This window comes from Bufo gargarizans, chromosome 1 (genome assembly GCF_014858855.1).
Source record: "Bufo gargarizans isolate SCDJY-AF-19 chromosome 1, ASM1485885v1, whole genome shotgun sequence".
NCBI classification, from domain to species: Eukaryota; Metazoa; Chordata; class Amphibia; order Anura; family Bufonidae; genus Bufo; species Bufo gargarizans.
Window position 1 is genome coordinate 671,838,630 of NC_058080.1, and position 26,261 is coordinate 671,864,890.

Sequence of the window (26,261 nt, forward strand, 5' to 3'; positions counted from 1 at the left end):
TACCTCTTGAAGCTCATCAAGAGAATGCCAAGAGTGTGCAAAGCAGTAATCAAAGCAAAAGGTGGCTACTTTGAAGAACCTAGAATATGACATATTTTCAGTTGTTTCATACTTTTTTGATAAGTATATAATTCCACATGTGTTAATTCATAGTTTTGATGCCTTCAGTGTGAATCTACAATTTTCATAGTCATGAAAATAAAGAAAACTCTTTGAATGAGAAGGTGTGTCCAAAATTTTGGTCTGTACTGTATATATATATATATACAGACGTGGACAAAATTGTTGGTACCCTTTGGTCAATGAAAGAAAAAGTCACAATGGTCACAGAAATAACTTTAATCTGACAAAAGTAATAATAAATTAAAATTCTATAAATGTTAACCAATGAAAGTCAGACATTGTTTTTCAACCATGCTTCAACAGAATTATGTAAAAAAATAAACTCATGAAACAGGCATGGACAAAAATGATGGTACCCCTAACTTAATATTTTGTTGCGCAACCTTTTGAGGCAATCACTGCAATCAAACGCTTCCTGTAACTGTCAATGAGACATCTGCACCTCTCAGCAGGTATTTTGGCCCACTCCTCATGAGCAAACTGCTCCAGTTGTGTCCGGTTTGAAGGGTGCCTTTTCCAGACTGCATGTTTCAGCTCCTTCCAAAGATGCTCAATAGGATTGAGGTCAGGGCTCATAGAAGGCCACTTTAGAATAGTCCAATTTTTTCCTCTTAGCCATTCTTGGGTGTTTTTAGCGGTGTGTTTTGGGTCATTGTCCTGTTGCAAGACCCATGACCTGCGACTGAGACCAAGCTTTCTGACACTGGCTAGTACATTTCTCTCTAGAATTCCTTGATAGTCTTGAGATTTCATTGTACCCTGCACAGATTCAAGACACCCTGTGCCAGACGCAGCAAAGCAGCCCCAGAACATAACAGAGCCTCCTCCATGTTTCACAGTAGGGACAGTGTTCTTTTCTTGATATGCTTCATTTTTTCGTCTGTGAACATACAGCTGATGTGCCTTGGCAAAAACTTCGATTTTTGTCTCATCTGTCCACAGGACATTCTCCCAGAAGCTTTGTGGCTTGTCAACATGTAGTTTGGCATATTCCAGTCTTGCTTTTTTATGATTCGTTTTCAACAATGGTGTCCTCCTTGGTCGTCTCCCATGTAGTCCACTTTGGCTCAAACAACGACAGATGGTGCGATCTGACACTGATGTTCCTTGAGCATGAAGTTCACCTTGAATCTCTTTAGAAGTCTTTCTAGGCTCTTTTGTTACCATTCGGATTATCCGTCTCTTAGATTTGTCATCAATTTTCCTCCTGCGGCCACGTCCAGGGAGGTTGGCTACAGTCCCATGGATCTTAAACTTATGAATAATATGTGCAACTGTACTCACAGGAACATCTAGTTGCTTGGAGATGGTCTTATAGCCTTTACCTTTAACATGCTTGTCTATAATTTTCTTTCTGATCTCTTGAGACAGCTCTTTCCTTTGCTTCCTCTGGTCCATGTCGAGTGTGGTACACACCATATCACCAAACAACACAGTGATTACCTGGAGCCATATATATAGGCCCAATGGCTGATTACAAGGTTGTAGACACCTGTGATGCTAATTAGTGGACACACCTTGAATTAACATGTCCCTTTGGTCACATTATGTTCTGTGTTTTCTAGGGGTACCATCATTTTTGTCCATGCCTGTTTCATGAGTTTATTTTTTTACATAATTCTGTTGAAGCATGGTTGAAAAACAATGTCTGACTTTCATTGGTTAACATTTATAGAATTTTAATTTATTATTACTTTTGTCAGATTAAAGTTATTTCTGTGACCATTGTGACTTTTTCTTTCATTGACCAAAGGGTACCAACAATTTTGTCCACGTCTGTATATATATATATATATATAATATGTGTGTATGGATGTGCCCCTAGCATCTATACACATATATCCTATAAAAATGTGGCCAAAATCTGTCCCCCTGTCTGGGTGCCCCCCCCCCCCCCAAGCCTCTTTCTGCATTCCAGCAGGAGGTGAAGATGTCACCAGATGGCTGGACAATTAAGTCCAGCTCCTGGTGACTTCAAAAGGCATAGGAACAATAAAGATCCGATGCCGTTTGGTTAACTATCTCCAGCTCCAGAGAGGCGTGTGCAGGGACGCGCAGGCTTGCGCGGTGACGTCACATCACCGCGCCGGCCCACCTGTCCTTGCCTGCGGCGCGTGTACGCGTGGGCTGCTCGGGAGCGTGGCTGGACTTAATAGTCCGGCAGCACTACGCTCTTCAGTTTGGAGCCAGCAGCCCGGTACTAGAGAGGATCATCCCCTAGACACCGAGCAAGAGAATCAACCCCTGGACAACGAGCAGATTGGCCTAAGTATCTTATAACCCTATACCACCAACGATTAACCCTTTGGTCCCCATATTACCACCCTATACCACCAACAATTCCCCTGCATTTAACCCCTTCACTATACCTGCATTAACCCCTGCATTCCCCTGTATCACCAATCACTATACCACCAACGCATTAACCCCTGCATTCCCCTGTATCAGCCCTATACCACCAACGCATTAACCCCTGCATTCCCCTGTATAATAATCCCTATACCACCAACGCATCAACCCCTGCATTCCCCTGTCATCCCTATACCACCAACGCATTAACCTCTGCATTCCCCTGTATCAGCATCCCTATACCACCAACGCATTACCCCTGTATTTCCCAATACCACCAACGCCTTTCTGTTCCCCTACCCTGTATTATTGTGTTTTTAACCCCTTGTACCGGATAGGGATAGTATATTGCCAGGTCGGGTGGGCTGCTGTTATATGAGTGTAATTGTAGTTAGATTCTGGGGAGGACTTGGGATTGTGTTAGAGTAGTTAGGACTGTATTAGTGTGTTGTTGCAGTATGATTATATTATATTGCTGTGTGCTGCTATAAATATATATAGATATATTCCATTGATATAAATAGAAGAAATTCCACGGCACATCCAAGGAGTAAAATAAATGAAGTGACTTTATTCACCAGGCATGCAACGTTTCGATCCGCTTCCTGGGATCTTTCTCAAGCAATTGCGATCCCAGGATGCGGATCGAAACTTTGCATGCCTGGTGAATAAAGTCACTTCATTTATTTTACTCCTTGGATGTGCCGTGGAATTTCTTCTATTTATTCATTTGGAGCAGGATCGTCTCCTCAGCCACTGACAGTGCTGCCCAACTCTCATTTTATTCCATTGATATAGATATAAATAGTTATAAGCAATAATTAGACTGTAGAATTGTAATGCTTTAATAAATACTTTTTATTTAAGCACAGCGTGTAGTCTTTTTGTTGTAGTAGGCACCGCAGCAATAGCCGCAGGTAGTTTAGTATAGAGTAAGGTAATCAGTGTATTTCTATTTTAGGTATAAATAGGCGGAGTCATCACTCAGTTATTAATATTCAATATTATGAATATTAATCACTGAGATTACCCAAAATATCAATAATTAATATTCCCCTTAACAACTAGACATTTCTCTCTGGGTAAGAAATATTACTAAGTTTCCTATTGCCACTTGTGCTATTGATTAATGCAAAGTGATGTGAAAAGTTAGTGAACATTTGAGTTACAATGTAACTACTCACTCTCTGTATCCATTGGGTTTGAGATGATGGGAATAGTTGCATGTGCCCTAGGATACTTTAAAACATATGTGGGTATTAATGTGTCTTTCGATTAGATGCCAGGGCCTGCTGAGAATACTATTTTACAGTTTAATATAATTGTCCTATTTTTCCGCAGTCCCTCAGACACCAAAGTTAAAGCCTCAAGAGCATAACACTGCAACCAGCACTTCCATTACTGTGTATTGGACAATGAGCGAGGAAGACGTTATTGACTGTTTTCAGGTGTATTGCATGGAGGAGCCTCAAGGGAAAGGGGATGAGAATGGTAAGCTTGAGAACATGGGCGGCTGATGGTTGTTGATGTTACTAAGTGGTAACTTGCACAAGAAGTGCTGATTTTTATGTTACAAAAGTATCATATGGATCTATTTCATATCTATCTACACAGTTGAGTCACATTATTATGACCACCAGCTAATATTCACAGTAGCCACCATGTGCAGGATGCACAGCAGCTAGATGGACTGGGAGTGATTTAATAAGGTTGTGGTAGGTGGTCACAGGTGTCTGGAGCCATGCTGACTGCAGTGCATCCCACAGCTGCTGGAGGGTGCATGGAGGGGGATCCATAGAGGTAACACACGAACCAACATGGTCCCACAGATGCACACTTGGGTTCAATTCTGGAGAATTAGGAGGCCAGGGTAGTACTTGGACATCTTGGTCATGCACTTCCAACAAATGTCGGACATTTCTAGCCATGTGACATGTCGCATTGTCTTGTTGGAAGATCCCATCTGCCCCAGGGAAGACAATCGGCATGTATGCGTGTACATGATCTGCAAGGATGGATTCATACACAAATCAGTTGAGAGTCCCACATGGATAAGAGAGCCCAGAGAATAAAGCAAAAACATTCCCCAGGCCATAACGCTGCCACCACCAGCTTGTATTCTTCTAGTATTGGTTGTAGGGTGTTTGTTCTCTGAGGTTTCTTGCCTGGCACGCCAATGGATCAGAAAGCATGCCTTATCAGAGAAAGCAACCTTCGGATGTCCAATTCGAGTACTGCCATGAAAATTAAAGCCTTTTCTGCCGATGCAACTTCATTAGCAGAGACGTAGTGACCATCCATCTGCTTCAGAGCCCCATACACAGTAGGAACTGTTGTTTTAGACACACATCTGGAAGCCCCCTAGTTCATTTTGGCAGTGAACTGCTCCACTGTAGTGTGTCTGTCCGTCCTAATGCATCTTCATAGCTGTCATTCACCTCTCACATCAGTGGAAAGTGGTGCTCCGTAATTTCCACATCAATTATTCACAATGGTGCCATTTGTCCACCCTTGATACACTTTGACCAAAGCAGCACAAGAACAGATCACAAACTGCACAGTTCAGAAATACTGCCACCTTAGCCCCGAAAGCCAACAATCATCCATTTTGCAACTCTTTACCCATGACAGTAACGTGGGATATGTGTACAGACAGCCAGTTCACAACACGAGACTTCCTTCATGAGCTACACGGTGCCAACGTCGAAAGTAAGAAGTGGTCATAATAATGTGACTGTCTATCTATCCATCTATTCATCCGTCTATTTATTTATATTCTGTCTGTGCCTTTAGGGTCACGCCATGCAGCCCTAACAATGCACCCCTTCATTTTATTTAATTATCTAATATACTATCAATTTCATCTTAATTTACCAGTACATACTGTATATGATCAGTCCAACCCAAGTTTACATTGCAGTGCACTGTACTAGGCAGCAATGTGGCAATGGCTAGAACTATCAGGGATAAGTAAACTGATCTATCAGATCCATATTTCAGATTTAATTAGCAATTTGAAACTGAAGTTTTAATCTAAGTACTTGAATCGATTAAATTGATTGGTTGCCCCCATCGCTCTTGTATTTTATAGTCATATGATTTGGTAACCTCTTGTGGTCATAGGTAGGGTTGAGCGTTCGGTGTTCGGGTGATTTTATTATTTTCCATTATAACATGGTTATAACTGAAAATAATAGCATTCTTAAGATAGAATGCTAAATAAAATGGCCATTGAGGGGTTAACAATAATTAAAAAAAACTCATCCACTTGATCGTGCAGCGGTGCTTCTTTCTTCAGGACCTGCAAAAGGACCTGCGATGACGTCACCGTGCTCACCATGTGGTAAGCGTGGTGACGTCATCGTAGGCCCTGCTGAATGAAGTTTGGGCTTTCGCTCTGGTAGATAGGGTAAGCTGGCGCAGTACAGAGGCAAAATACAAGGTCTTAACTCAAAACGTCAGTGTTTATTCATACTTGAGGCAATTGCACAAAATAGCACGTAACTTTGCAGTCTTGAAAAGCAATGAAAAGTTCATATAACACGAGTCACCTTGCTGGCAGTTCTGCCTCCAGTAGTCCACAGCAGGCTTTAGGGGGCCTGTTTCCCCAGCGTGGGGCTCTCAGCCCTCCTTCATGGCACAAAACCTCAGATCCCAAAAACAGAGCCATCTCTGCTGAGCTGAGCTGCCTTTTTATGGACAGCCAGGTGATGCCAAAACCCGGACCGGCACTTAAACTCCAGTCCAGTATTTGACCTGTCTTCCCAGACACAACCCCTCACTGTGTCACATACCCCCCCTTTGTTCAACCCTCAAGGGATGGACACACGCCAGACAATGCACCCAGGACAGGGCATCCAGGTTTCCGTCTGTGTTCTACCGAGAACTTAAAGTACTGCAGAGACAGAAAACATCTGGTGACTCGGGCATTTCTGTCTTTGGCCTGGCTCATCCACTTGAGAGGGGAGTGGTCGGTCACCAGGAAGAACTTTCTCCCCAACAAATAGTAGCAAAGAGACTTGAGTGCCCACTTGATAGCCAGGCACTCTCTCTCCACTATACTGTACCTGGTTTCGGCTGGGGTGAGCTTGCGGCTTAGGAAGACAACGGGATGCTCCTCCCTGTTGACTTCCTGAGACAGTACAGCACCGAGGCCTACTTCAGAGGCATCTGTTTGTACCACGAACTCCCTCTTGAAGTCGGGCGTCACCAAAACCGGTGACCCACACAGGGCCGACTTCAAAGCGGCAAAAGCCTCTTCCGCCCGATCATGCTAGTGAATCATCACTGATTTTCGTCCCTTCAAGAGCTCTGTCAAGGGCGCGGCTAGAGTAGCAAAGTAGGGAAGAATCCCCAGGAATGACTTTATTTGCCTAGTGGTGACAGGTCGAGGCCAATTCCGTATTGCCTCTATTTTGTTCACTTGGGGTTTAATGACTCCACGCCCAGGTACTTAGTCTCTTCTAACCCTATCGCACATTTTTTTGGGCTAGCAGTTAGGCCAACTTTCTGAAGGGAGTACACTACAGCCTGCACTTTGGATAGGTGACTTTCCCAGTCGGTACTGTGGATGACAATATCGTCCAGTTAAGACGAAGCATACCGACGATGTGGACGAAGCACAATGTCCATTAGTTGCTGAAAAGTGGCAGGGGCACCATGCAGACCAAAGGGTAAGACCTTATATTGATGCAGCCCCTCAGGCGTGATGAAGGCATTTTTTTCTTTGGCAGCCTCCGTTAAGGCACCTGCCAGTATTCTTTTCGTGAGGTCCAAAACAGAAAAATACCAGGCTTGTCCTAACCTCTCAATTAGCTCATCCACCCGGGGCATGGGATATGTATCGAATTTGGAAACCTTATTAAGTTTTCGAAAGTCGTTACAAAACCGCAACGTCCCGTCCAGCTTGTGTATCAATACTATAGGACTGGCCCACTCACTTTTTGACTCCTCAATGACGTCTAGCTGCAACATTAGCTGCACCTCCTCCAATATGGCCTGTCGCCGAGCCTCGGGTACCCGGTATGGTTTTAATCAGATGTTTGCCTGAGGCTCAGTGACAATGTCATGCTGGATTATGGAAGTGCATCCAGGGAGGTCCGAGAACACATCCGTGTTCCGACTAACAAACTCCCTGGCCTCCTGAGTCTGTTTAGAGGAGAGGCTGTCAGCAATGTTTACTGTGGCAGCCGCCTCTCTTGCATCAGACAGAGGGGCTAGTACCTCTTCTTCTAGAAAACCCGGCCGCGGGCTGTCTTCTGTACAGGTTTCCCTATCTTTCCACGGTTTGAGTAAATTCACATGGTAAACCTGCTACGGCTTTCGCCACCCTGGCTGGTGTACCTTGTAGTCCACCATTTCTAGGGCATTGCCAGGAGACACCTGGCCAATCCAGTGCTGGAGAGGGAGTGGCAGAGCCCTCCAGAACGTATCAGCCAATAGTCTATCCAGCATATCTGGGGGACTTAGCACATCAGGCTGTTGCCACTTTTGCTAGAGGTGGAGTAAGTCATAACACTGGGTCCTCACAGGCTCAGCCGACTTAAACCCCCACTGATGTACCTGCTGGGCTCGGACCAACACATTCTGCCCCAGTCTTGCTAAAATCTCACCCTTTACTTTTTGCTGCTTGATCGTCCGGCAAGCCGAAATACACCCGCTGGGAATCGGATGCCAGGAATGGAGCGATGACCTCAGCCCACTGGTCACGGGCACGGGTTAGCTTTTCCATGATGGCCACTTTCTCGTACATCGCCAGGTAGGTTTCGATGTCGTCTGCGGGGGTCATCTTAGGAATCGCGGCACGGACTGCTTTTCGGGCATCGTGGACGCTCAGGGTTGCTCCTGCTGCCTGCAAAGCCATTACGTGTTGTAGCAGCAACTGGTTAGTCTCCTGCTGCTGCTTATTATTCTTGCTTTGCTGCACGTTTGTCTCTCGCTGCTGCAGATTAGCCTCCATGAGGGCCTTCACAACAGCCTCCATTTTGTTGTGGGGCACGGGTTTTAATACAGCTAGTTTAATGTACGACATACAACCGTGCCTGAAAAATGCAGAAAGCTAAAATATCGGCGTTCACACCAGCCTCACTGCTTTCGCCCGCATCCCCCACCAATTGTGGGGTTTCGCTCTGGTAGATAGGGTAAGCGGGCGCAGAACAGAGGCAAAATGCAAGTTGTTAACTCAAAACGACTTTGCAGTCTTGGTGTTAATTCACACACAATGGAAAGTTCATATAACACAAGTCACCTTGCTGGCAGTTTTGCCTCCAGTAGTCCACAGCAGGCTTTAGGGGGCCTGTTTCCTCCAGGCTGCTCTCAGCCCTCCAGCATTTGTCCTCACCTGGCTGGAAATCAGCCCAGCTGCACATGCTGGGAGGAAAATACCTGCTTGCCAGACACAACCCCTTACTGTGTCACAGAAGATAGAAGGATCTTCTATCTTCATTCAGCAGAACCTGCGATGACATCACCGCACTCACTACGTGGTGAGCGCGGTAATGTAACCGCAGGTCCTAAAGAACTAAGAGGATACCAGCTGCACGATCAAGTGGATGAGGTGTGTTTTTATTCAATGGCCATTTAATTTAGCACTCTATCTTATGAATGCTATTATTTTCCGTTATAACCATTTTATAACAGAAAGTAATAAAGTGAAGTTCGGGTCCCCATTGACTTTAATGGGGTCCGGGTTCGTTGTTCGGGTCAAGTTCGGGTCCCGAACTCAAACTTTGACCTGAAGTTTGGCCGAACCCGGCGAACCCAAACTTCACCGTCATAGGTTTGCTCCCACATAACAATAAAGTACTGGTGGAGCAGCAGAACATGTTACTTTATAATACTCCTTCCAGAATTCCAGCTCGCATCTTCACATAGAGAAAAATATAAAAATATGGCCGACTATAGTGTATATATGCATACCTCCCAAGTGTTCTTCTTTTGGAGGGACAGTCCCTCTTTTTGACCCAAGTCCCTCTGTCCCTCTTTGCTCTTTTAATGTCCCTCTTTTTGATATGAGGTATAATTTTGCGTTATTACATTTACAATATTGACCCAGAATGTGTTTCCCTGGTTCCTATCTATATATTAAAGCCCGTCTTTGCATATTATTTCCTTATTTGATGTAATTTTGATTTTTAGAAATCTTTATATTCAGATAATTTTTGCACTATTGGGTAAAAATAAAATAAAAAAAGCTATTGAAGTATATAAATATGCAGGAAAAGTGGACCTTTCACATAATAAAAAATTGTCCCTCTTTGACCGTCCAAAAAGTTAGGAGGTATGAGGAGGTATGTATATGTAGTGTTTGCCTAGTATCCTGTGAAACACAATCCATTGTCATGTGCTGTGATTTTGTATTAATGGCAGTAAGATTTATAGTTCTCTCTTGAATGACTTCATTGCTTTAGGTCTGCTGGAGGAATACAGAGTCACAGTGAAGGAAAGTTTCTGCATCTTGGAGGACCTTGAGGCAGATAAATGTTACAGTGTCTGGGTGATGGCTGTAAATTACACCGGCTGCAGCCTACCCAGCGACAAGTCAATATTCAGGACTGGTATGTGCAAAACTGATCTTGTCAACACTTAGAAACATTGCTCAAGGGGCTGGAATACCAATTAGTCAGGATAATTTTATCAAATTAGCAGATTTAATGTTTCTTGCTGTTTTTTATAGTGCTTGATCTGAAAATGCGTTAATTGCAATATTGCATGATAGGACGGTCTGTATCAGTATCTATTGGAAAATGTTAATAATTTGACTCCTAGGTTATTAAATTTAGGTTACTAGACTGGTATTAAAGGAGCACTTTGTTTTATGCCTAGTGCAAAGCCTGAGGGGGCAGCACATGCCATAGGGATTGACAGCATACCATAGAGACCTAGTGGCTTTGCACTAGGTATAATGCTATGTATCTGTTTATCTCGGAGTGTTCTTTTAATCCAGTAGTACATCAAGACACTATGTTTGAGAATGGAGGTTGGCAACCTGTGGCATGCTTGCCAGAGATGACACATAGGTCATGTTCTACTGGTTTGCCAGCTGCTGCATATAGTGGCAAGACTTTTTAGTCTGGTTGCCATACGTTAGTCGCCACACTGCTGTACTGCACATTTGATTAAACAACCTTCAGACCCACCATTCAAGGAGCATCTGCTGCCAAAGAGGAGCGATAGCAGAGAATTGGTCTACACCACAGGCAGCACTGCTTCTCATCATCCTCAGGACTGCCAGAGATTAATAAAAAGTATGTAATGCCTAGGGAAGGGGTGTCAGAAGGAAGATGGTGAACTTGAGAAGTTGGAATGAGAATGGTTAGCTTGGGGGGTTGGGGAACATGCACTGTGACTTATATGGGGATGGGGAAGAATGGTGAGCCTGCATGTTATTGCTGGAGAGGTGGGGGATGATGGTATCAAGCTTTCTAACTACTTTGGAGGGTGACTGGAGGATGGTGAGCCTGAGCATGATGCTGGGGGTAGGTTAAGTTGGGGAACCAGGCAGTTTTATGACTACTTTGGGGGAATTGGGGTTGAGTGGCGAGCCTTAAAGTGATTGCTGGGGGATAGGGAGTAGTATACGATGGGGAACACGCTTTCTTACTATTTTGGGGGGTGGGGATGCCTGAAAGTGATTACTGTGTGTCTGTGTGTGGTGGTGGAGGTGTGGGGAAAGATCCGGAGGTGGATCAGGGGTGAGCTCTAATTGTTACCACTGTTGGGGGTGACCAATGTATTGGGCACCAGATGGGGACCAGTATATGGAGGACATACAGTTGCAAGAAAAAGTATGTGAAACCTTTGGAATGATTTGGATTTCTGCACAAATTGGTCATAAAATGTGATCTATCAAACAATAGACAATCACAGTCTGCTTAAACTAATAACACACAAAGAATTAAATGTTACCATGTTTTTATTGAACACATCATGTAAACATTCACAGTGCAGGTGGAAAAAGTATGTGAACCCTTGGATTTAATAACTGGTTGAACCTTCTTTGGCAGCAATAACTTCAACCAAACGTTTCCTGTAGTATCAGATCAGACGTGCACAATGGTCAGGAGTAATTCTTGACCATTCCTCTTTACAGAACTGTTTCAGTTCTGAAATATTCTTGGGATGTCTGGTGTGAATCGCTTTCTTGAGGTCATGCCACAGCAGCTCAATCGGGTTGAGGTCAAGACTCTGACTGAGCCACTGTCACACTGGGTAGGATACAAGATACAAGATACGATAGAAGCACAGAAAACCATGAAACAAGTGTCTAGGCCAGAAGCTGTGGATAAAGGTCACCTCCTAGCAAATCCCTAGCAACTCTCCCTGGACTTCTGTGCCCACGTTCAGACCCTGAAGGTGGGAATAAACGTGCCCCCGTGCCTAAGACTGAAGAAACCCTAAGATCCCTAAGATAGTGGAAAAGGGGAAAAGAGACAGCCTGCTTCCTCAAGCAAGGAGGGAGGAGGTGTCTCCCTAACAGTCTAGACAGAACACAAGAGAGAAACAAAACCAACTTATATGTAGAAGAGCAGAAACAGCAATTCCTTCCTTCCTTCCTCAGAACAAGATAGAAGCTATAACCCGCACAGGACACTGGGAAAGGGAGTAATTTAAACTCAAACAAACGACCCCACCCAGTGCACCTGGAAGGAGGCAGATACAGCTCAAATCCAAACCCAAAACAAAACAAACTACACATGCGCTGCTAGCCTGGCAGACCTCCGCACATAACCTGAGCAGGGCATGACAGTACCCCTCTTCTACGGGTGACCTCCGGACACCACGGCCCAACTTTATCCGGGTAGGCCCTGTGAAAGGCCCTCACCAGTCGGCTGGCACTAACATCCACAGCTGGAACCCACATCCTCTCTTAGGGGCCGTATCCCTTCCAGTGCACCAGGTACTGAAGGGAACCCCGAATAACACGTGAGTCGAGAACCCTAGAGATCTCGAACTCTAAATTTCCATCAACCAGAACAGGGGGAGGGGGCAATGACGATCGTTCCACCAGTTTCACATATTTCTTCAGTAAAGACCTGTGGAACACATCGTGGATCCTCCAGATCTGCAGAAGATCCAGACGAAACGCCACTGGATTGACAACCGCAGATATTTTGTAAGGTCCAATAAATCTTGGACCCAGTTTCCAAGATGGCACTCTCAGTTTAATATTTTTAGTAGATAACCACACCAGATCACCCACACACAGGTCCGGACCAGTCAACATCTCTTGTCAGCCATTCGCTTATACCTCTCACCCATCTTCTCCAAATTCACTTGGACCCTCCACCAGATAGAAGACAAGGCAGAAGAAAATCTCTCCTCCTCTGGAATCCCAGAGGAACTAGTCCCAGAAAAGGTACCAAACTGAGGATGAAAACCGTATACGCCAAAAAATGGCGACTTACCCGTGGACTCCTGCGTACGGTTATTCAAAGCAATCTCTGCTAGGGATAAGAATGAGGACCAGTCCTCCTGATTCTCAGCCACAAAGCACCTCAAGTAGGTCTCCAGGTTTTGATTAGTACGCTCTGTCTGCCCATTCGACTGTGGATGAAAAGCCGAAGAGAGCGAAAGTTGAATGCCAAGCCGAGAGCAGAACGCCCTCCAAAACCTGGAAACAAACTGCGTGCCCCTATCAGAAACCACATCCGAGGGAATGCCATGTAATTTCACAATGTTATCAACAAAAACCTGAGCAAGAGTCTTGGCATTAGGCAAACTAGCTAACGATACAAAGTGAGCCATTTTACTAAAACGGTCAACAACCACCAGAATCACAGTTTTCCCGGAGGAACTCGGCAGATCTGTAATAAAGTCCATAGAAAAGTACGTCCAAGGACGAGATGGAATAGGCAAAGGAATAAGTGAACCAGAAGGTCGAGTGTGAGCAACCTTTGACCGTGCACAGGTCTCACAAGCTGCTACGTAATCCTCAACACTCTTACGTAACCCGGGCCACCAGAACATTCGGGAAATAAGATCAAAGGTGGACTTGCCACTAGGATGTCCAGCAAGGACAGTATCGTGATGTTCCTTGAATACCTTGTATCGCAGTCCATCAGGAACAAACAACCTCCCTGGGGGACAAGAATCAGGGGCCCCCTCTTGGACTCTCAACACCTCCATCTCCAATTCGGGGTACAGAGCGGAGACCACCACCTCATCAGCCAAAATCGGAGCAGGATCCTCTGAATCACCTCCCCCAGGAAAACTACGAGACAATGCATCTGCCTTCACGTTTTTAACCCCCGGTGAAAAGTAACCACAAAATTGAACCTAGTAAAGAACAGTGACCATCTAGCCTGTCTAGGATTCAGACACTTGGCAGATTGCAGGTAAGCCAAATTCTTATGATCAGTATATACCGTAACGGGATGAGACGCCCCCTCCAACCAGTGACGCCATTCCTCAAAGGCCAATATGATGGCCAGCAATTCCCTATCTCCTACATCACAATTCCTCTCAGCGACCGAGAGCTTCTTGAAAAAAAAGAGCACACGGAACCCATTTGCCAGGAGATGAACCCTGTGACAACACTGCTCCAACCCCCACCTCTGATGCATCCACCTCCACCAAAAATGACACATCGGGCTGCATCAAAATGGGAGCAGACGCAAAACACTCCTTAATAGCCGAAAAGGCCTGCAAGGCCTCCTCCGACCAGACAGAGAAGTTGACGCCCATCTTAGTCATATCGGTCAGAGGTTTTACAATGGTAGAATAGTTCAAGATAAATTTTCTATAACAATTGGTAAACCCCAAAAACCGCATCAAAGCTTTCTGATTCTCCGGTTGGTCCCATTCCAGAACCGCCCGGACCTTTTCGGGGTCCATACGAAAACCAGAGTCAGAAAGCAGATATCCCAGAAACTGAAGCTCCTACACAGAAAACACACGTTTCTCCAATTTGGCATATAATGTATTCTCCCGAAGGATCGACAAAACCTGTCTCACGTGATCCTGATGGGTCTTCAGATCAGGAGAGTTAATTAGAATGTCATCCAAGTAAATTACCACAAACCTTCCCACAAAATGATGGAAAATGTCATTGACAAATCGCTGAAACACTGCTGGCGCGTTAGTTAACCCAAAAGGCATAACCAGATTCTCAAATGACCCTCGTGCGTGTTGAAGGCCGTTTTCCACTCATCCCCTTCCTTGATTCTGATCAAATTATAGGCCCCTCGTAAATCTAACTTGGAGAACACCTTGGCTCCAACAATTTGATCAAAAAGGTCAGAGATCAAAGTAAGGGGATACGGATCACGGACCGTAATACAGTTCAATTCCCGGAAATCCAAACAAGATCTAAGCGATCCATCCTTTTTCTTTACAAAGAATAAACCAACTGCAACCGGAGACTTAGATGGTCTAATATGACCTTTTGCCAAACTCTCGGCAATATACTTCCGCATGACCTCTCTTTCAGGTTGAGAAAGATTGTACAGCCGAGACTTTGGCAACCTAGCCCCTGGGATGAGATTAACTGAACAATCATAGTCACGATGAGGAGGCAATTCCTGAGCCCCACCCTCCGAAAAGACAGCCGCAAAATCTTAGAGATACTGAGGTAAAACCATAGTAGACACACCAGAGATAGATGTGCCAAGACAATTGTCCGAACAAAATTCACTCCAACCAGTGATCTGTCTTGCCTGCCAATCTACAATTGGGTTATGTTTTGTCAACCACGGTAACCCTAAGACTATAAGAGGGGGCAAGTCCTTCATGACAAAACAAGACATGATCTCAACATGTGAATCACCCACCCTTAACTGAATACCATGAGCAATATGAGTGAGACTCCTTTGAGAAAGAGGGTAAGAGTCAATTGCGAAAACCGGAATCTCTCTTTCTAAAGTGCAAGTACTTAGGTCCAGATTTTGAAGAAAAAGAAAATCAATAAGGTTTACCCCAGCACCACAGTCAAGGAATACTTCAACATTAACTTTTCTTGAGTCTAGCGCCACCATAGCTGGAAGGAGAAAATGAGTATTACAGGGAGCTTGCATACCTGCTTTCTCCGCCACCCCATTCACACTACCAAGAGTCAGGAATGTTTTTTTTTTTCTTTATGTAAACCTCACATTGTGATTCTTTATCATCGACATGCGGTTTAACTAAAGGACAAGCAAAAATAAAATGACCACTTTCTCCACAGTAATAACATAGCTTATGCAACCTCCTAAAGTTCCTATTACCAGAACGGAAAGACACCTGACCCAGCTGCATGGGTTCCTCCCCTACCCCAGAGTTACATGTCATATCACTCTGGGGAACAGGTGAGACGAAACCACTCACAGAAGGGATCCCTCGCGCAGAGGGAACCTTAGACCTCTCTCTAATACGTCTATCTAACCGTACTGCCAAAGACATAGCATTCTCCAATGTATCCGGGTACTCATGAAAAGCAAGGGCATCTTTTAATCTCTCAGACAACCCCTGACAAAACTGACTACGTAGCGCGGGGTCATTCCACTCTGACTCAGTAGCCCATCTCCTAAATTCAACGTAGTAAGCCTCTGCAGTATGTTCACCTTGTAATAAATTACGCAATTTAGATTCCACCATCGAGACCCGATTAGGGTCATCATAAATTAATCCCAAGGCTTTAAAAAATTCTTCCACCGACCGGACGGCCAGAGAAACGGACACAAGAGAAAAGACCCAGGATTGCGCATCCCCTTTAAGCAGGGATATGATTATCCCTACCTTCTGACTCTCATCACCAGATGAAGATGGACGCAGCCGAAAATACAGCTTGCATGACTCTCTAAAGCGGATAAAGTCATCCACACCCCCTGCAAATCTATCAGGGAGAGCGACTCTAGGCTCCCGAAAAATGTGACTTCCTTTTATTGCACCTGATGCCAGAGCATTCTGACACCGTGTGACCGAATTACGCAGATCAGCAACCTCTAGGGATAATCCCTGCATGCGATCCACTAGCTCATCCATTGACTCCATCTCAAAGCAGCTGAGAAATGGCAGTCTAAGTATTGGCGGGTTATACTGTCACGCTGGGTAGGATACAAGATACAATAGAAACACAGAAAACCATTAAACAAGTGTCTAGGCCAGAAGCTGTGGATAAAGGTCACCTCCTAGCAAATCCCTAGCAACTCTCTCTGGACTTCTGTGCCCACATTCAGACTCTGAAGGTGGGAATAAACGTGCCCCCATGCCTAAGACTGAAGAAACCCTAAGATCCCTAAGATAGTGGAAAAGGGAAAAGGAGAAAGCCTGCTTCCTCAAGCAAGGAGGGAGCAGGTGTCTCACTAACAGCCTAGACAGAACACAAGAGAGAAACAAAACCAACTTATCTGTAGCAGAGCAGAAACAGCAATTCCTTCCTTCCTTCCTTTCTCAGAACAAGATAGAAGCTAAAACCCGCACAGGACACTGGGAAAGGGAGTAATTTAAACTCAAACAAATGACCCCACCCAGTGCACCTGGAAGGAGGCGGATACAGCTCAAATCCAAACCCAAAACAAACTACACATGTGCTGCTAGCCTGGCAGACCTCCGCACATAACCTGAGCAGGGCATGACAGCCACTCCAGAAGGCGTATTTTATTCTGTTTAAGCCATTCTGTTGTTGATTTACTTCTATGCTTTGGGTCGTTGTCCTGTTGCAACACCCATCTTCTGTTGAGCTGGTGGACAGATGCCCTTAAGTTCTCCTGTAAAATGTCTTGATAAGCTTGGGAATTCATTTTTCCTTCGATGATAGCAATCTGTCCAGGCCCTGACGCAGCAAAGCAGCCCCAAACCATGATGCCCCCACCACCATACGTCACAGTTGGGATGAGGTTTTAATGTTGGTGTGCTGTGCCTCTTTTTCTCCACACATAGTTGTTGTGTGTTTCTTCCAAACAACTCAACTTTGGTTTCATCTGTCCACAGAATATTTTGCCTGTACTGCTGAGGAACATCCAGGTGCTCTTGTGCAAACTGTAAACGTGCAGCAATATTTTTTTTGGACCGCAGTGGCTTCCTCTGTGGTATCCTCCCATGAGATCCATTCTTGTTTAGTGTTTTACGTATCGTAGAATCGCTAACAGGGATGTTAGCATATGCCAGAGACTTTTGTAAGTCTTTAGCTGACACTCTAGGGTTCTTCTTCACCTCATTGAGCAGTCTGCACTGTGCTCTTGCAGTCATCTTTACAGGACGGCCACTCCTAGGGAGAGTAGCAGCAGTGCTGAACTTTCTCCATTTATAGACAATTTGTCTTACCGTGGACTGATGAACAGCAAGGCTTTTAGAGATACTTTTATAACCCTTTCCAGCTTTATGGAAGTCAACAATTCTTATTCGTAGGTCTTCTGAGAGCTCTTTCGTGTGAGGCATCATTCACATCAGGCAATGCTTCTGGTGAAAAGCAAACCCAGAACTGGTGTGTGTTTTTTATAGGGCAGGGCAGCTGTAACCAACACCTCCAATCTCATCTCATTGATTGGACTCCAGTTGGCTGACACCTCACTCCAAATAGCTCTTGGAGATGTCATTAGTCTAGGGGTTCACATACTTTTTCCACCTGCACTGTGAATGTTTACATGGTTTGTTCAATAAAAACATGGTAACATTTAATTCTTTGTGTGTTATTAGTTAAAGCAGACTGGAATTGTCTATTGTTGTGACTTAGATGAAGATCAGATCACATTTTATGACCAATTTGTGCAGAAATCCATATCATTCCAAAGGGTTCACATACTTTTTCTTGCAACTGTAGATGGAGGAGAGCAGCCCTCAGGCAGTTAAAATGAATGAGGACTGCTGTGCCCCCCACTGTTAGTAAGTGTATGGTTAGTCAAGGGCATATACTGGTCTCCATATATTGATCCCTTAGGCATATTTGGAGGAGCAGTGACATGCTTTATTATCTATATATTTGCTGGAAGGCAACCTTTCCAAAAAGTTGGAAACCTCTTTAAATGGTGCAAATCAGGCAGCATTGTTAAAAACCTTGGGATGTAGCTAGTAAATACCTGGTTTATGTTACAAACAGTTTGTTATATGACTTTCCTGTATTGCATGGCCCACTGAAAACTTCAGCTTTCATTTTTTTATTTTTTTTTGGCACACCATACAAAAATGGTTTCCTACCCCAGTTCTCGAAACTGTTATGCAAGTCAAAATGTGTGCAGTTAGATAGATTTCACACTTCTTTCCGGAGCTCAGAGAACTTCAGTGATGTTGCTGAGTCTATGCTCTAAGTTCTGGACCATTACACCCTAGCAGAGGCATAGCTTCGACTCTTTCCACCATTAAAGTACCATGGCACTAATGCATCTTTAATAGATTCTCTTACTTAAAGGGTTATACCTATCTAGACATCCACATGGCATAAATGGTCTACCCTCTTTCTCACAGCTGCTGTGAATTGAGAGGTAGACAGCACAAGCGCGGCTCCATTCACTTCAGTGGAGTGGTTTCAAACATTCAATCATGACAAGGTTATTTTTGGAACTCCCATGTAAGTCGATGGAAAAAAACATTCATGCTCGGCCACCTCTCTATTCACAACAGCTGTTAGACAGGGTCTGGGGGTTCCCGTTCTGCTGCCCCAGAGTGACCCACACCTATCCGATATTTATGGCATTTCCCAGAGGTGTAGCTAGGCTCTACAGTCTTCTAACTCCACCCAGTACATAACTATACTCACCCAGTCCCACTTACTTAATAAAATCTATCATAGGGTACATGGCAGTAACAATACACCTTGCAATAAATGAAAGAACCAACTGGTCCTACCTCATCCAGGGTGTCACTGGCGTGTTAGCGTGGTGTCCGCTGGAACCGGAACAAGGTCCCTGTGGTGAGGAAAAAGAATAATCACATAAGGAAGGGATGGTGACTGCCCATGATAACTCATCAGCAGGGGGCGCTGTGCTGCCCTGTGAGTCCGAGCTACCCCAATGTACAGTATAACAGGGTAATTTAAGGCATTTTCCCTTAGTGCCCTGCACAGTACTAATGATCATATTGTGCCTTGTTTACATCAGAATTGTTCACATTGTGCCCCTTCACTGCAGTTTTGCCCACATTATGTCCCCTCACCATATTTATGCCCACCGTTGTGCCCCTTCACAGTAGTTATGCCCACCTTTGTGCCCCTTCATGGTAGTTAGCCCACATTGTGCCCCTTTTACAGTACTTATGTCCTCCTTGTGGCCCCTTCACAGTAGTTATGACCACCTTTGTGCCCCTTCACAGTAGTTATGCCAACTTTTGTGCCCTTTTGCTGTGGTTATGTTCTCCTTGTGCCCTCTCCATAAAAAAAATACTTATCTGTTTCCATGATGATCTGCACATTCTGCCTTCCCAGCAGCAGCATGACGTGCTCACACACACACATTGCGCGGCTGGCTGTGCAGGAGGATGATTTCCGGGCTTTTACTGCTTCTCCCACAGCCAGCAGCGCAATATGGGGCCTGCTGAGGAGCACTGGTGATCAGCTAAAAGGTGAAGAAGGGAGCGGACGGCTCCGTGCTTCACTATGTAAATGAACTGCCCAGCGGTATCCCCCCCAGCCTCTGCACCCAGGGCACACGCCCCAGCTGCCCCCCCTCCTTCGCTACACTCCTGCATTTCCAGTGGATATGCCATACATGTCAAGATGGGAATACCCCTTTAAAGGACTCCATCTTGGTGACATATTCCCATTGAGGAGGAAATTAGTCAAAATGATCCTCTGATATGACATACATACTTGTGAGAGGATCACATACGTGAAAGCTATGATCTCAGATCACCACTGACCCCCAGAATGAATAGGCCTTATAGTACTCTCAAACTCAGTGTGATCAAAGTAGGGTCTAGTGGTAAGTCACAGACTATTAAAACCGCACTAACATGAATTTATGGAATGCTTCTGTGTGTCATATTCCCTCCCATATTGCCTCATGAACAATTTCCTGACCATTACTTATTTCTTTACTACAAAATATTTGCCTGTGACCTACAAGAGTCCACATGGTGGCAGCTGTCCTACGTCCCATCAAACCTATATACTGTAAGTGAACTGTAAGATTTGGTTATACTGTCTGCTAAGACTTACTAGAACATGCAACCAGCTTAAGGTGAATATACTGTGAGTAATTCAAGGCAGAAGGGCTCAAATAGTCTGGTTATGTGACCGTAGAGCTATTCCTAGTCAGGTGCTAAGTGAGAATATATGCGGCAGACACAGTGTATTTTGTCTAGTGATCTAAAGTCATAGATTTTACTTCACAATTTGATGATGGCACTACTCCTGCAAAACCCAATCTACAGGGTGTACAGGTGTGTAGCTTAGAACTACATTTTTCTTTTGGATATTTACATTATATACTTTTATTTCCAGCTAGTTAATGTGTTTCTTGGGTGAAGAGAAGCCTAATGCATGTAATGCTATACAGTATAACATGCTGGGGGGCAAAAAAATAATTAGGGAATAAATCATTGAGAATGCACCACTTGGAAAAGCAACACAGACCAATGGATTGCTGAAGATGGTGCATTCACCAGCTAAGCGGGCGGCATGACAATAGCTTAGGTACGCACCCGTGAAGGGGGCATAGGATCTAGAAACGCTCCTCTGAGTCACCTATAAGAAGCAGAGTTTAAGGGGTTTTCCAGGCTCCTGATGTTGATGACCTGTCCTCAGCGGATAGGTCATTAATATCCAATTGGTGAGGGTCCGACACCCGCATCCCTATGATCAGCTGTTCCCTGCAGCCTCCGGCACCAGAACTAGCTCTTGAATGAAACGGGATGCACAACTTTGTTCAAAGTGTAGTGGTCATAATGAATTACTGCAGCTCATCTCACATTAAAGTGAATATGTGTTATGTATGTGCACCGCTTATCATATGTACAGCGCTATGGAATGAATGGCGCTTAAATAATAAATAATAATAATAATAATAGGAGCCGAGCTGCAGTAATCAGCATGGCCACAACACTTTGAGCAGCGCTGTGCGTCCTGCTCCATTCAAGATCTAGTTCAGGTGCCGGAGGCTGATTGTGGGGTTGTGGGGTGTCAGACCCTCACCGATTGGATATTAATGATCAATCCTTTTCCTGAGTATAGGTCATCAATATCAGGAGCCTGGAAAACCTCTTTGAAGCACCCCTCCAACCTGGAAAAAGTATATGTAAGTCAGTACCTAAGGTATTTCTTTTCCTCAGATCTTGCCCCTTGGTTGCTTTTTAGCTTTGCTGCATTAGGCGAGCTGTGATTTGTGACTACAGTTTAGCTACGGAGCCTAGTCACAATTAGTCTGAGACATACCCCCTCTCTACTCATTGGTGAAGTCTGATGGTGTCACTAAAGTTACAGATTAACAGCAGGATCCAACGTGCAATTGATGTGCCACAGATTGGCACATGGTTTTCTGTGAGGAATCTGCAAGAACCATGAACATGCTGATTCTTCTTACAGGTGACTTTTTTTTACATAGTCCAGACAAAATTCTTTCCATAACTTTCTGGAATATGTGAACTGGGTTACAAAACCCTCATTCACGTGTTTTTGAGGTGGAATGTTAGTGGATTTCATTATTATTTGGATGCAAATTCTACACAAACATCCTTATGAAATTACTTTTATACCAGTAAACTGTCTTTGGTCTCCTAGTAAGCACCAGTGGTGAAAATTTGGACTGTGCTAATAGGAAAGATGTATAGGATATGTTTGATATTCTGTTCCAAGGACCATGCCAAAGAGGGGAGGTTGGTCCTTTGCATCTAACCACATGATAGCTGTCACAAATAATGTACAGCATTCTCCATGGTCATCAGAAAGAGGTGCGGGAAGCCAATGGGACATTAGGCCTTCTCAGGTCTCATAAGAGCTACTATTGAGATGTTACAATTGGAGGAGTACACTTTATTTTGGAAAAATTATTCAAAAAGCTGAAAGATATCTTGGAGAACTTAATCCAGATTGACCTGTCTTTTATATGGATTGACGATCTTGACTATGAGTATGACCAGGCATATCTGGGTGGATTTACAGTTTGTCTTCTGCACTACTTCTTATATGTGGCCATTTATGTATCTAACAGGGCCAGTATATCAGTATTTTCTCATTGGTTTTATGCCTCATGTAGATAGTTGTATGTCTGTGGTTTCTTATTTTACTGTTTATCAGAGATTGAATATCTTAGATGGTTTCTTGATTGTCCTTCATGTGTCCTCTTTTAGAACAACATTTTAGCACCCCACATTCTGGCATAGTTCTGGACATCTCAAGTACATGAAAATCACCTTGGAAGACAGTGAAGTCAGACATTCAGGGTTTAACTGTTGCCCGTTTCATGTGTCGTTCTGTGACTGGAAACCAACTGTTTTGGTAGAAATATTGTGGACACCATCTATTTGTCCAGGGAATGGCAGCAATTAAAGATGAAGGATTTTCACATAAACCCTAGGAGCTAAAACAGATTTCCTTGGATTAGAATATAACTTTCTCATGTTCCATAGCTGAAAGCTCCCAATACTGAGAAATGTGATAAGAACAAAAGGAAGAAAGTAAAACTTTTGGGTGGAATTTATCATTGTAGGTGTATTTGAGATTAGCTTTTAGACTGGAGTTGCTTTACACCCCTGCGCCAAATTCATGAAAATGGCACACAGTGATAATAAATTTGCCGCAAGTGCAACGTGGTTGTGTCTAGTTCAGTAAAAGTACGCTAGGGGATGCCTGGCATTAAAGTTTTCACTCTAAATATGTATGTGTCACTGAAAAGCGCAGTGCTCAGAAAGTCACAAATTTGACCTAAAAAAAAGTAGCAAAAAAACCCTACTTGGGATTTTTTTAAGCCAAGATTCTAGCTTGCAGGGCTTGACAAAGCCCCCCTTTATGTATGTAGCTAACAAGATATATTATAGGCGGTGTTGGGAATTTACCTGGCTATTTGTGAAAAAATTTGTGAGCAGATGGTATTTCTACGACGCCCGCACTTCTTTAAAAAAAAGTTGGGGCTGGTTGGAGCGGCACTCTCACATTCTGGCAAAAAATTGCCATAGTGTGCCAGATTTATCATCATTTACAACAGTTTACGCCCTACCATACTGAATCTCCTATAGGCTGCAATGTTAAATCATTAAAAAAATGATAATAAAAAATAAACAATAAAAAAATAAATATCATTAGCATTGGCATGTTCTAAAATTCCTGAACTATTAAAATATAAGAGTATTTATCCAGGCCAAACTGACGCTTTTTATTTGCTTCACCCCCCCCCCCCAAAAAAACTTAAATAAAAAGTGGTATCAATAAAAACGACAGAAAAATTAGCCCCTACCCAACTCCATAGACATAAAAATAAAAAAGTTGTGGGGATCACAATATGGAGCTGTAAGGAAAAAATGTAAGGGGTGTTCTAGTTATAGAAACTTATCCTGTGGATAGGGGATAACTATCAGATTGGCAGAGGTCCTACCTCTGGGACCTCCACCAATCACAAGAATCGGTCCCCCATACCCTGTGGATAAGCAATAACTTTCTATGACCAAAATACCAATTTTTTACTTTTTGCAAAGAAAAAACAAAACGCATAAATCTATGGTGGGTGAGCAGTTAAGTGCACCAAGGGTGGGCCCAAGTCACTCTGTGCACCCAGACTTATAGGATTTATCAGTAACCTGTTACTTTTACTTCATTTCTTGCGCAGTGTATTGCTACATCTGGAACTCCTCTGTCTGTATAGACATAACTTTTGTGACACAGTGAGAGGTTTTGTCTGGGAAAACAGGTATTTTCCTCCAAGCATGTTTTGCTGGGCTGATTTCCAGCCAGATGAGGTCAAATACTGGACCGGATTTTAAGTGCCGGTCTGGGTTTTGGCATCACCTTGCTGTCCTTAAATAGGCAGCTGGGCTCAGAAGCCAGGTTTCTGTGTTGGGATCTGGGAGCCTTGTGTCTGGATGACGGCTTGTTACCTGTTTGGTGTGATAACAGGTTGGTGCTGCTATCGTCAAGGACTCTTTGAGGCAGAATTGCTGCATGGTGTGAATTACAACCAACACCGCAAGGTGACTTTTTGTTTGAATATGACAGCTTGTTTTGTCACTTACCTAAAGTGTGAATAAAACACTGAACTGTTTGATCCAAAGAACTTGTTGTTGCCTCTATACTGCGTTCGCTAATCCTGTCTGCCAGAGCGAAACCCCACACTATATCCTCAGACTTGTTTGTCAGTGTTGCCCTGATACATAATCTTGCACTGTGAACACAGTTGTATCTAGAGAATATTTTTGTTGTATATGGAAACCCCCTTTATCTCTCACCAACATCTGTTCTATGATAAAAACTAAGAACCCATAGCGTCCTCTACAATGGAGCTGTACTCGATTCTGTGAGATGTCATTGTATTTCAATTTATTCAGCTTCATAGCCGCACATAAGAGCCAAATGTCCCTTGTTGTTGAGTCCCTCAGCACATCTGATACTGTTGTTTATCAGATACTGTGGTTGTGGTGTCAGGGCTTAGCACATCCGCTTGGCCAAACGATGAACATTCCTCGGAGCATCTACACTGACATATAGTAGAGTACAGGACAGCAGACTGAGTATTCCTCTTCTTCTATTATCCGTGGCTCCTTGATGATTCTTGTAAATTTGTAGATATAGCAAAATTCTCAGAAAACATTTTAATGGAGCTTGTATGTTCTCAAAATATGGTTTCACAAACTCTAAGCTTAGGGTCATGTGTCGTAGCCACAGGCTGGTTTTTGGTCCCACTCAACTGCTGAACACACGCTAAATCGGCTGTGTGCAACTGAATATTGTCACATGGCCGGTTATAAAAGGGACTTGCGAATTTTCATAGCTATAGGAGGTGCAGAGGTAGAGGTCGCTACCGGGCCCAGGAGCCTGAGGTAGCCCAAAGACCCTTGTGCCGCATAAGAAGACACTGGTATTTTAGAAAGGGCATGCAGATCAGGTTACACTTCTGACTGGATGGAAGAGGTTAGGTTGAGAATTTGGCATGGGGGGTGGTGCCATTTAATTTTTCGCCTGAGGCAATACAAAAGCTATGTGCTTCCCTGCCCCTGACCACAAAGTGCTAAGGGGGCCCAAGCTGAACTCTTGCACCAGGGCCCATGAGCCTTTAGCTATGCCCCTGATAACATGATAGCATAACCTAGAATGATAATTTCCCTTTAATTAAAATGGTTTAGTGTTTACAGCCTATATGGAGATGTTTCCATGGTTACAGACTACAAACAAACTGTGTAGTCTGTCCCTGCATATATACTCCTTTCCTTCTCTCTTCTGCTTCCCACTTACATATATTTGGTGGTTCTTTTTTATTAAGACTATTTACAAAGGGTTCCCATCTTCGGTTAGGTTTATTGGAACATGTAAAATTGTTGTGAAGGTGGAGGTAGCCGTTAGGGATGAGCGAATTTCATATTTTGAAATTCATTTTCGGTTTGGGTTGTGGTATAATGAGAATTGCGTTATGGATTCCGTTACCACGGACCATAATGCAATTCCATAACGGAATGCCTTTAGAGGCATTCCGTTATTCATTCTGTCATAATAGAAGCCTATGGCCTGCATAACGGATCCGTCCCATTTACATTATGCAGGAGAGAACTCCAGCATAACGGAAACCGGACGGATCCGTTATGCAGCCCATAGGCTTCTATTATGAAGGAATGAATAACGAAATGCCTCTAAAGGCATTCCGTTATGGAATTGCATTATGGTCCGTGGTAACGGAATCCATAACGCAATTCTCATTATACCACAACCCAAACCGAAAATGAATTTCAAAATATGAAATTCG

The 26,261-nt window shown here is 43.9% G+C and overlaps 1 protein-coding gene across 2 annotated transcripts in view; it reads left to right on the forward strand.

Annotated features, from left to right (window-relative positions):
* CMYA5 (cardiomyopathy associated 5) overlaps positions 1-26,261 on the forward strand; it is an 89,766-nt gene that overhangs the window by 39,570 nt on the left and 23,935 nt on the right. For both annotated transcript variants that reach the window (XM_044276123.1, XM_044276124.1), the window contains exons 8-9: positions 3,814-3,963; positions 9,882-10,028. In XM_044276123.1, the coding sequence (XP_044132058.1) occupies positions 3,814-3,963; positions 9,882-10,028 (297 nt within the window). The remainder of the gene's footprint in view (positions 1-3,813; positions 3,964-9,881; positions 10,029-26,261) is intronic.